Source organism: Macaca nemestrina, chromosome 3 (genome assembly GCF_043159975.1).
Source record: "Macaca nemestrina isolate mMacNem1 chromosome 3, mMacNem.hap1, whole genome shotgun sequence".
In the NCBI taxonomy this organism is placed as follows: Eukaryota; Metazoa; Chordata; class Mammalia; order Primates; family Cercopithecidae; genus Macaca; species Macaca nemestrina.
In genome coordinates, this window is record NC_092127.1 from 102979447 (window position 1) to 102991903 (window position 12457).

At 39.9% G+C, this 12457-nt stretch overlaps 1 protein-coding gene across 12 annotated transcripts in view; it reads left to right on the forward strand.

Moving 5' to 3' along the window:
• Positions 1-12457, forward strand: part of LOC105479668 (mitogen-activated protein kinase 10) — a 338499-nt gene that overhangs the window by 160193 nt on the left and 165849 nt on the right. For 11 of the 12 annotated variants that reach the window (XM_011737775.3, XM_011737776.3, XM_024792191.2 and 8 more), the window contains one exon: positions 8414-8485. In XM_011737775.3, the coding sequence (XP_011736077.1) occupies positions 8420-8485 (66 nt within the window). In that variant the 5' untranslated portion in view covers positions 8414-8419. Of the gene's footprint in view, positions 1-8413; positions 8513-12457 lie in introns of those variants that run through there. The other variant, XM_011737783.3, reaches the window with a different exon arrangement.

Sequence of the window (12457 nt, forward strand, 5' to 3'; positions counted from 1 at the left end):
AAATGGCAATGGGTTACACAAGTTGTAGTCTATGTGAGCTGATCTGAGATTGTAGCACTCCCAGTTATATTTTTTTTAATTATAAAAAACTGTTCTTTCCATGATTTTGGAAAGTCAGAACTGCTGAGATGGAGTGCAACAAGAAGTCAAAACAAACAATTCTATAATAACCGTAAAACCCAAAAGGCAGTGAAAGCAATAAAAATCAGAAGTCAATGACTATTACATTAAATAGAATTAAAGAAAAAAAATTCAGCTATAAGCTATTGTGACTAACCCATAACACAGAGCAGTTGAAAGAGATATTTAAGTAGTAAGGGATAGATATCCCCACCACATAAAAAATACTTAAACCAAAGAGAGCCAGTATCTTATATTAACAAAATAATCTTTAAGGCAAAAAGTATTATTAAGAATTACAATAGTCATTACTTACTGACAAAAGAGAAACACCCCAAGAAAATGTAACAGTCTTGGACTTACATGCACTTAGCGTTACCTCAAAAAGTGTAAAGCAAATATTAACACAATTATAAGACTACAAAAGAAAACTGAAAAATTCAACATCACAGTGAGAGATTTTTTTTTTTTTTAAGTTTCAACAATAACCATATATTATTTTTAAAATTTTTTTCTCTTTTTTTTTCCTTTTTTTAAATTATTATACTTTAACTTCTAGGGTACATGTGCACAATGTGCAGGTTTGTTACATATGTATACTTGTGCCATGTTGGTGTGCTGCACCCATCAACTCATCATTTACATCAGGTATAACTCCCAGTGCCATCCCTCCCCCCTATCCCCTCCCCGTAATAGGCCCCGGTGTGTGATGTTCCCCTTCCCGAGTCCAGGTGATCTCGTTGTTCAGTTCCCACATATGAGTGAGAACATGCAGTGTTTGGTTTTCTGTTGTTGTGATAGTTTGCTGAGAATGATGGTTTCCAGCTGCTTCCATGTCCCTACAAAGGACACGAACTCATCCTTTTTTATGGCTGCATAGTATTCCATGGTGTATATGTGCCACATTTTCTTAATCCAGTCTGTCACTGATGGACATTTGGGTTGATTCCAAGTCTTTGCAATTGTGAATAGTGTTGCAATGAACATACATGTGCATGTGTCTTTATAGCAGCATGATCTATAATCCTTTGGGTATATACCCAGTAATGGGATGGCTGGGTCATATGGTACTTCTAGTTCTAGATCCTTGAGGAATCGCCATACTGTTTTCCATAATGGTTGAACTAGTTTACAATCCCACCAACAGTGTAAAAGTGTTCCTATTTCTCCACATCCTCTCCAGCACCTGTTGTTTCCTGACTTTTGAATGATTGCCATTCTAACTGGTGTGAGATGGTATCTCATTGTGGTTTTGATTTGCATTTCTCTGATGGCCAGTGATGATGAGCATTTTTTCATGTGTCTGTTGGTTGTATGCCTGTCTTCTTTTGAGAAATGTCTGTTCATATCCTTTGCCCACTTTTTGATGGGGTTGTTTGTTTTTTTCTTGTAAATTTGTTTGAGTTCTTTGTAGGTTCTGGATATTAGTCCTTTGTCAGATGAGTAGATTGCAAAAATTTTCTCCCATTCTGCAGGTTGCCTGTTCACTCTGATGGTAGTTTCTTTTGCTGTGCAGAAGCTCTTTAGTTTAATTAGATACCATTTGTCAATTTTGGTTTTTGTTGCCGTTGCTTTTGGTGTTTTAGACATGAAGTCCTTGCCCATGCCTATGTCCTGAATGGTATTGCCTAGGTTTTCTTCTAGGGTTTTTATAGTTTTACGTCTAACATTTAAGTCTCTAATCCATCTTGAATTAATTTTTGTATAAGGAGTAAGGAAAGGATCCAGTTTCAACTTTCTACTTATGGCTAGCCAATTTTCCTAGCACCATTTATTAAATAGGGAATCCTTTCCCCATTTCTTGTTTTTCTCAGGTTTGTCAAAGATCAGATGGCTGTAGATGTGTGGTATTGGTTCTGAGGACTCTGTTCTGTTCCATTGGTCTATATCTCTGTTTTGGTACCAGTACCGTGTGGTTTTGGTTACTGTAGCCTTGTAGTATAGTTTGAAGTCAGGTAGCGTGATGCCTCCAGCTTTGTTCTTTTGACTTATGATTGTCTTGGCAATGCGGGCTCTTTTTTGGTTCCATCGGGGTGGAGCAAGAAGGCCAAATAGGAACAGCACCAGTCTCCAGCTCCCAGCACGAGTGACATAGAAGATGGGTGATTTCTGCATTTTCAACTGAGGCACCAGGTTAATTTCACTAGGGAGTGCCGGACTTTCACTGCTGGTCAGCTGGTGCAGCTTGACCAGCGAGAGCTGAAGCAGGGAGAGGCATTGCCTCACCTGGGAAGCACAAGGGGGAAGGGAATCCCTTTTCCTAGCCAGGGGAACTGAGACACACAACACCTGGAAAATCGGGTAACTCCCACCCCAATACTGCGCTTTACCAAGGGTCTTAGCAAATGGCACACTAGGAGATTATATCCCACACCTGGCCAGAAGGGTCCCATACCCATGGAGCCTCCCTTATTGCTAGCACAGCAGTCTGAGATCTAACTGCAAGGCAGCAGCAAGGCTGGGGGAGGGGCACCCGCTATTGCTGAGGCTTAAGTAGGTAAACAAAGCCGCTGGGAAGCTTAAACTGGGTGGAGCCCACAGCAGCTCAAGGGGGCCTGCCTGTCTCTGTAGACTCCACCTCTGGGGACAGGGCACAGCTAAACAAAAAGCAGCAGAAACCTCTGCAGATGCAAACGACCCTGTCTGACAGCTTTGAAGAGACCAGTGGATCTCCCAACACGGAGGCTGAGATCTGAGAACAGACACACTGCCTGCTCAAGTTGGTCTGTGACCCCTGAGTAGCCTAACTGGGAGACATTCCCCATTAGGTGCAGACCGACACCTCACACCTCACATGGCAGGGTACACCCCTGAGACGAAGCTTCAAGAGCAAGAATCAGACAGCAACACTTGCTGTTCAGCAATATTCTATTTTCTGCAGCCTCCGCTGCTGGTACCCAGGCAAACAGGGTCTGGAGTGGACCTCAAGCAATCTCCAACAGACTTATAGCTGAGGGTCCTGACTGTTAGACAGAAAACTAACAAACAGAAAGGACACCCACACCAAAACACCATGAGTACGTCACCGTTATCAAAGACCAAAGGCAGATAAAACCACAAAGATGGGGAAAAAGCAGGGCAGAAAAGCTGGAAATTCGAAAAATCAGAGTGCATCTCCCCCTCCAAAGGAACGCAGCTCATCGCCAGCAACGGATCAAAGCTGGACAGAGAATGACTTTGACGAGATGAGAGAAGAAGGCTTCAGTCCATCAAACTTCTCAGAGCTAAAGGAGGAATTACGTACCCAGTGCAAAGAAGCTAAAAATCTTGAAAAAAGAATGGAAGAATGGATAACTAGAATAATCAGAGAATGCCACAAAGATACTCCTCGAGAAGAGCAACTCCAAGGCACATAATTGTCAGATTCACCAAAGTTGAAATGAAGGAAAAACTGTTAAGGGTAGCCAGAGAGAAAGGTCGTGTAACACACAAAGGGAAGCCCATCAGACTAACAGCAGATCTCTCGGCAGAAACTCTACAAGCCAGAAGAGAGTAGGGGCCAATATTCAACATTCTTAAAGAAAAGAATTTTCAACCCAGAATTTCATATCCAGCCAAACTAAGTTTCATAAGTGAAGGAGAAATAAAATCCTTTACAGAAAAGCAAATGCTTAGAGATTTTGTCACCACCAAGCCTGCCATACAAGAGATCCTGAACATGGAAAGGAAGAACCAGTACCAGCCATTGCAAAAACATGCCAAAATGTAAAGACCATCGATGCTAGGAAGAAACTGCATCAACTAACGAGCAAAATAATCCTGCTAATATCATAATGACAGGATCAAGTTCACACATAGCAATATTAACCTTAAATGTAAATGGACTAAATGGCCCAATTAAAAGACACAGACTGACAAACTGGATAAAGAGTCAAGACCCATCAGTGTGCTGTATTCAGGAGACCCATCTCACATGCAGAGACACACATAGGCTCAAAATAAAGGGATGGAGGAAGATCTACCAAGCAAATGGAGAACAAAAAAAGCAGGAATTGCAATCCTCATCTCTGATAAAACAGACTTTAAACCATCAAAGATCAAAAGAAACAAAGAAGGCCATTACATAATGGTAAAGGGATCAATTCAACAGGAAGAGCTAACCATCCTAAATATATATGCACCCAATACAGGAGCACCCAGATACATACAGCAAGTCCTTAGAGACTTACAAAGAGACTTAGACTCCCATACAATAATAATGGGAGACTTCAACACCCCACTGTCAACATTAGACAGATCAATGAGACAGAAAGTTAACAAGGATATCCAGGAATTGAACTCAACTCTGCACCAAGCAGACCTAATAGACATCTACAGAACTCTCGACCCCAAATCAACAGAATATACATTCTTCTCAGCACCACATCGCGTTTATTCGAAAATTGACCACATAGTTGGAAGTAAAGCATTCCTCAGCAAATGTACAAGAACAGAAATTATAACAAACTGTCTCTCAGACCACAGTGCAATCAAACTAGAACTCAAGACTAAGAAACTCAATCAAAACCGCTCAACTACATGGAAACTGAACAACCTGCTCCTGAATGACTACTGGGTACATAACGAAATGAAGGCAGAAATAAAGATGTTCTTTGAAACTAATGAGAACAAAGATACAACATACCAGAATCTCTGGGACACATTTAAAGCAGTGTGTAGAGGGAAATTTATAGCACTAAATGCCCACAAGAGAAAGCTGGAAAGATCTAAAATTGACACTCTAACATCACAATTAAAAGAACTAGAGAAGCAAGAGCAAACACATTCGAAAGCTAGCAGAAGGCAAGAAATAACTAAGATCAGAGCAGAACTGAAGGAGATAGAGACACAAAAAGCCCTCCAAAACATCAATCAATCCAGGAGCTGGTTTTTTTGAAAAGATCACCAAAATTGATAGACTGCTAGCAAGACTAATAAGGAAGAAAAGAGAGAAGAATCAAATAGATTCAATAAAAAATGATAAAGGGGATATCACCACCAACTCCACAGAAATACAAACTACCACAGAGAATACTATAAACCCCTCTATGCAAATAAACTAGAAAACCTAGAAGAAATGGATAATTTCCTGGACACTTACACACTCCCAAGACTAAACTAGGAAGAAGTTGAATCCCTGAATAGACCAATAGCAGGCTCTGAAATTGAGGCAATTATTAATAGCCTACCAACCAAAAAAAGTCCAGGACCAGACGGATTCACAGCTGAATTCTACCAGAGGTAAAAGGAGGGGTTGGTACCATTCCTTCTGAAACTATTCCAATCAATAGAAAAAGAGGGAATACTCCATCACTCATTTTATGAGGCCAACATCATCCTGATACCAAAGCCTGGCAGAGATGCAACAAAAAAAGAGAATTTTAGACCAATATCCCTGATGAACATCGATGCAAAAATCCTTAATAAATACTGGCAAACCGAATGCAGCAGCACATCAAAAAGCTTACCCACCATGATCAAGTGGGCTTCATCCCTGGGATGCAAGGCTGGTTCAAAATATGCAAATCAATAAATGTAATCCAGCATATAAACAGTACCAAAGACAAAAACCACATGATTATCTCAATAGATGCAGAAAAGGCCTTTGACAAAATTCAACAGCCCTTCATGCTAAAAACTCTCAATAAACTAGGTATTGATGGAACGTATCTCAAAACAATAAGACCTATTTTTGACAAACCTACAACGAATTTCATACTGAATGGGCAAAAACTTTGAAAACTGGCCCAAGACAGGGATGCCCTCTCTCTCCACTCCTATTCAACATAGTGTTAGAAGTTCTGGCTAGGGCAATCAGGCAAGAGAAAGAAATAAAGGGTATTCAGTTAGGAAAAGAAAAAGTCAAATTGTCCCTATTTGCAGATGACATGATTGTATATTTAGAAAACCCCATCATCTCAGCCCAAAATCTCCTTAAACTGATAAGCAACTTCAGAAAAGTCTCAGGATACAAAATTAATGTGGAAAAATCACAAGCATTCTTATACACCAGTAACAGACAAACAGAGAGCCAAGTCATGAATGAACTTCCATTCACAATTGCTTCAAAGAGAATAAAATACCTAGGAATCCAACTTACAAGGGATGTAAAGGACCTCTGCAAGGAAAACTACAAACCACCGCTCAGTGAAATAAAAGAGGACACAAGCAAATGGAAGAACATACCATGCTCATGGATAGGAAGAATCAATATCGTGGAAATGGCCATACAGCCCAAGGTAATTTATAGATTCAATGCCATCACCATCAAGCTACCAATAAGTTTCTTCACAGAATTGGAAAAAACTGCTTTAAAGTTCATATGGAACCAAAAAAGAGCCCGCATCTCCAAGACAATCCTAAGTCAAAAGAACAAAGCTGGAGGCATCACGCTACCCGACTTCAAACTATACTACAAGGCTACAGTAACCAAAACCACACGGTACTGGTACTAAAACAGAGATATAGACCAATGGAACAGAACAGAGTCCTCAGAACCAATACCACACATCTACAGCCATCTGATCTTTGACAAACCTGAGAAAAACAAGAAATGGGGAAAGGATTCCCTATTTAATAAATGGTGCTAGGAAAATTGGCTAGCCATAAGTAGAAAGTTGAAACTGGATCCTTTCCTTACTCCTTATACAAAAATTAATTCAAGATGGATTAGAGACTTAAATGTTAGACGTAAAACTATAAAAACCCTAGAAGAAAACCTAGGCAATACCATTCAGGACATAGGCATGGGCAAGGACTTCATGTCTAAAACACCAAAAGCAATGGCAACAAAAGCCAAAATTGACAAATGGTATCTAATTAAACTAAAGAGCTTCTGCACAGCAAAAGAAACTACCATCAGAGTGAACAGGCAACCTGCAGAATGGGAGAAAATTTTTGCAATCTACTCATCTGACAAAGGACTAATATCCAGAACCTACAAAGAACTCAAACAAATTTACAAGAAAAAACAAACAACCCCATCAAAAAGTGGGCAAAGGATATGAACAGACATTTCTCAAAAGAAGACAGGCATACAACCAACAGACACATGAAAAAATGCTCATCATCACTGGCCATCAGAGAAATGCAAATCAAAACCACAATGAGATACCATCTCACACCAGTTAGAATGGCAATCATTCAAAAGTCAGGAAACAACAGGTGCTGGAGAGGATGTGGAGAAATAGGAACACTTTTACACTGTTGGTGGGATTGTAAACTAGTTCAACCATTATGGAAAACAGTATGGCGATTCCTCAAGGATCTAGAACTAGAAGTACCATATGACCCAGCCATCCCATTACTGGGTATATACCCAAAGGATTATAGATCATGCTGCTATAAAGACACATGCACACGTATGTTCACTGCGACACTATTCACAATTGCAAAGACTTGGAATCAACCCAAATGTCTATCAGTGACAGACTGGATTAAGAAAATGTGGCACATATACACCATGGAATACTATGCAGCCATAAAAAAGGATGAGTTCGTGTCCTTTGTAGGGACATGGAAGCAGCTGGAAACCATCATTCTCAGCAAACTATCACAACAACAGAAAACCAAACACTGCATGTTCTCACTCATATGTGGGAACTGAACAACGAGATCACTTGGACTCGGGAAGGGGAACATCACACTCTGGTGCCTATTACGGGGAGGGGATGGGGGGAGGGATGGCATTGTGAGTTATACCTGATGTAATTGATGAGTTGATGGGTGCTGACGAGTTGATAGGTGCAGCACACCAGCATAGCACAAATATACATATGTAACAAACCTACACATTGTGCACATGTACCCTGGAACTTAAAGTATAATAATAATAAAAAAAAGAAAAATTTATCTATACTGGTACTTTAAGCTCTAATGTAATTACTCCAAGTCCTATATAGAATTCTACTATAAATTATATTTTATTTAATAGTGCTTTTATTCTACAGTAAGTACATATATCCTGTTCAGCATATGTTTGAGAGTTTTTTTTTTTGTTAATTAAATGTTAAGAACTGAAAATGCTTTATAACAGGATGTATTTCCCTTTAAATTATTAGGTATGTCACCTTTCTTATATCTAATCTTTATGAGTGTGATGGAATTGATCATTATAAAAGATAAGACCTTTTAACCTTATTTCATTATTAAATACAGTTTGTGAAAGGTATAGTATGGGTCAAGATAAGGATTATGTTGGAGATATGTTGTGCATGATACTTTGCATATAGCTCAAATTATGCCAAAATCTATATTGTTATGTAATGAAAAATAAATGATTTGAAAATTTATGTTCTATTTCTTTTTCCTCTAGGTATTTATGAGCCTCCATTTCTTATACTACTGCAGTGAACCAACATTGGATGTGAAAATTGCCTTTTGTCAGGTGTGTGTTCCTTACAGGTAAAACAAGGTACAGTATATATTCCCTTGTATTTCCACTTTGACATACCATGTGCATACATTCCACACCAAAGTCAGTATTTATATCATATTAAAAGTAGTTTAGGATTGGGAGCTGGCAAGATGGCCAAATAGAAACAGCTCCAGTCTGCAGCTCCCAGCGAGATCAATGCAGAAGATGAATGATTTCTGCATTTCCACCTGAGGTACCATTAGACAACTTCTGTAATCTCGCTGGGACTGGTTACACAGTGGGTGCAGCCCACAGAGGGCGAACTGAAGCAGGGTGGGGCGTCACCTCACCCAGGAAGCGCAAGGGGTCAGGGAACTCCCTCCCCTAGTCAAGGGAAGCCATGAAGGACTGTGCCATGAGGAAGGGTGCACTCTGACCCAGATGTTATGCTTTTTCCATGGTCTTCGCAACCTGCAGATTCCCTCAGATGTCTACACCACAGGGGTCCTGGGTTTCAAGCACAAAACGGGGCAGCCATTTGGGCAGACACCAAGCTAGCTACAAGAGATTTTTTTTGTACCCTACTGGTGCCTGGAACACCAGTGAGACAGAACCATTTACTCCCCTGGAAAGGGGGCTGAAGCCAGGGGGCCAAGTGGTCTAGCTCAGCGGATCCCACTCCCATGGAGCCCAGCAAGCTAAGATCCACTGGCTTGAAAATTCTCACTGACAGCACAGCAGTCTGAAGTCCACCTGGGATGCTCAGGCTTGGTGGGGGGAGGGGCGTCTACCATTACTGAGGCTTGGGTAGGTGGTTTTCCCCTCACAGTGTAAACAAAACCGCCAGAAAGTTCGAACCAGGCGGAGGCCACTGCAGCTCAGCAAAGCCGCTGTAGCCAGACTGTCTCTAGATTCCGCCTCTCTGGGCAGGGCATCTCTGAACAAAAGGCAGCAGCCTCAGTCAGGGACTTATAGATGAAACTCCCATCTTCCTGGGATGGAGTACCTGGCGAAGGGGTAGCTGTGGGCACAGCTTCTGCAGACTTAAACATCCCTGCCTGCCGGCTCTGAGGAGCGCAGCAGATCTCCCAGCACAGCAATCAAGCTCTGCTAAGGGACAGACTATCTCCTCAAGTGGGTCCCTAACCCCACACCTCCCAGCACGGGTGGACAGACGCCTCATACAGGAGAGCTCTGGCTGGCATCTGGCGGGTGCCCCTCTGAAAAAACCTTCCAGAGGAAGGAACAGGCACAATCTTTGCTGTTCTGCACTCTCCTGGCAATACTCAGGCAAACAGGATCTGGACTGGACCTCCAGCAAACTCCAGCAGAGGGGCCTGTTAGATGGAAAACTAACAAACAGAAAGGAATAGCATCAACATCAGCAAAAAGGACATTCACAGAAAAATCCCATCTGAAGGTAACCAGCATCAAAGACCAAAGGTAGATAAATCCACGAAGATGAGGAAAAACCAGCACAAAAAGGCTGAAAACTCCAAAAACCAGAATGCCTCTTCTGCTCCAAAGGATCACAACTCCTCACCAGCAAGGGAAAAATTTTGTTCTATTTTGTTAACCTTTTCAAAAAACCAGCTCCTGGATTAATTGATTTTTTGAAGGGTTTTTTGTGTATCTATCCTTCAGTTTTGCTCTGACCTTAGTTAGTTATTGTCCTCTGCTATCTTTTGAATTTGTTTACTCTTGCTTCTCTAGTTATTTTAATTATGATGTTAGGGTGTCGATTTTAGATCTTCTTCACTTTCTCCTGAGGGCATTTAGTGCTATAAATTTCCCTTTAACCATGGCTTTAGCTGTCTCCCAGAGATTCTGGTATATTGTGTCTTTGTTCTCCTTGATTTCAAATAACTTATTTATTTCTGCCTTAATTTGCCCAGTAGTCATTTAGGACCAGAAACACCATTTGACCCAGAAATCCCATTACTGGGTATATATCCAAAGGGTTATAAATCATTCCATTATAAAGACCTATGCACAGGTATGTTTATAGCAGCACTTTTCACAATAGCAAAGACTTGCAACCAAACCAAATGCCCATCAGTAATAGACTGTATAAAGAAAATGTGGCACATACACACTATGGAATACTATGCAGCCATAAAAAAGATGAGTTCATGTCCTTTGCAGCAACGTGGATGAAGTTGGAAACCATCGTTCTCAGCAAACTAACACGGGAACAGAAAACCAAACACCCCATGTTCTCACTCACATGTGGGAATTGAACACTGAGAACACATGAACACAGGGAGGGGAACATCACACACCAGGGCATGTTGGTAGGTGGGGGGCTAAGGGAGGGATAGAATTAGGAGAAACACTTAATGTAGATGATGGGTTGATAAGTGCAGCAAACCACCATGGCACGTGTATACCTATGTAACAACCCGCATGTTCTGCGCATGTATCCCAGAACTTAAAGTATAATTAAAAAAAAAAAGTAGTTTAGGAAATGGAAGTGAATAGGTGTGTTGTTTCTAATTCATTTAAGTTAGAATGGGAATAAAGGTATTTTTTTCAAGTTTTATTGTAAAGTGATTTATTCTTTGATTATATTTATACTTCAAGATTTTAATATTTCTTTTCAAATCCTTAAAATGGGACTTTAACCATAAAAATGACTTCATTCTGTACAGTTGTCCCCCCTTATCTGTGGTTTCGATTTCCACAGTTTCAGTCACCCACTGTTAACTGTGGTCCTCAAAATATTAAATTGAAAATTCCAGAAATAAGAACTCATGAGTTTTAGATTGCATGCTGTTCTGAGTAGTGTGAAGAAATCTTGTGCCATCTTGCTCCATCCCACTTAGGTTGTGCAGCATGTCTATATAATGCCACCTGCCAGTGAATTACTTAACAGCCATCTCTGTTATCAGATTGACTGTTGTGGTATCACAGTGCTCTTGTTCAAGTAACCTTTATTTTACTTAATTGTTCTATTTTTTTATTAGTTATTGTTGTTAATATCTTACTGTGCCTAACTTATAAATTAAACTTTATCGTAGGTGTATATGTATAGGGTTCAGTGCTATCCGTGGTTTCAGGCATCCACTAGGGGGTCTTAAAATGTATTCTTTGAATATAAGGGGAGACTACTGTAGTATTTCTCATCATAACAACTGATTGGCCTCAAATAGAGTATCTCTAAACCCACTATAATAATATACAGGTGGTACTCAGTTTGTTTTGTGATGCCTATTATATCTAACCAGTACTTATAATAGTAAAAATGTTAACCAACAATAATGACAAATAACGGTGTACTTAACCTAGAAGGGAAAGTAAGAAGGTGGCAACAACGTTTGGTAGTGTGCATGGACTAGATAAGAGTTGACTTCTTTGTATTCATGCGAACCCTATTTTTAAGGAGAAGTCTCCCTAGGGCACCTACATATATTTCAAGTATGTTTAAAACAGTTCTAACTTAACCTTGTTGTCATATATAATTGATAGTACTCTCTTTTACTCTTAAGAATTGTTCTAGTTTGGACAATAAATTATATGTTAACCTTATTCATACTTAAGCAGAGAGCTTCCCTTAAGTTTTTCAGCAGTGATTATCATTGCACCTTCTCTTTGAGCTGTGTTGTAAATAGAGACTGACATGCATTTTGAAACAAGATTTTTAAAATAACTCCTTTGCTTTATTTTAATGCAATTTTTCCTGATTCTAGAATTAATATTTATTATAGAAAATATAGAAAAGCATAAAGGGGAACAAAACATAGTTTTTGCATATACTCTATACTTACTGTATCTACTTTCCTTGAGTATAGATTTTCTATGACAAAGTAAAATGTGTTACCTGCTATGAATGAGATTTACTGATCTCTCTCATCTCCCTAAACTGTAATTGTTGCAGTTCCTGAAGCCTCAGGCCATTAGACAACTTCTCTAATAATAACTCCAGTGCTAAACAGCCTTGGTTAAAAATTCCATTTCTATCACTTACCAGCCATTTGCTTGTGACCTTGGGCAAGTTACTTG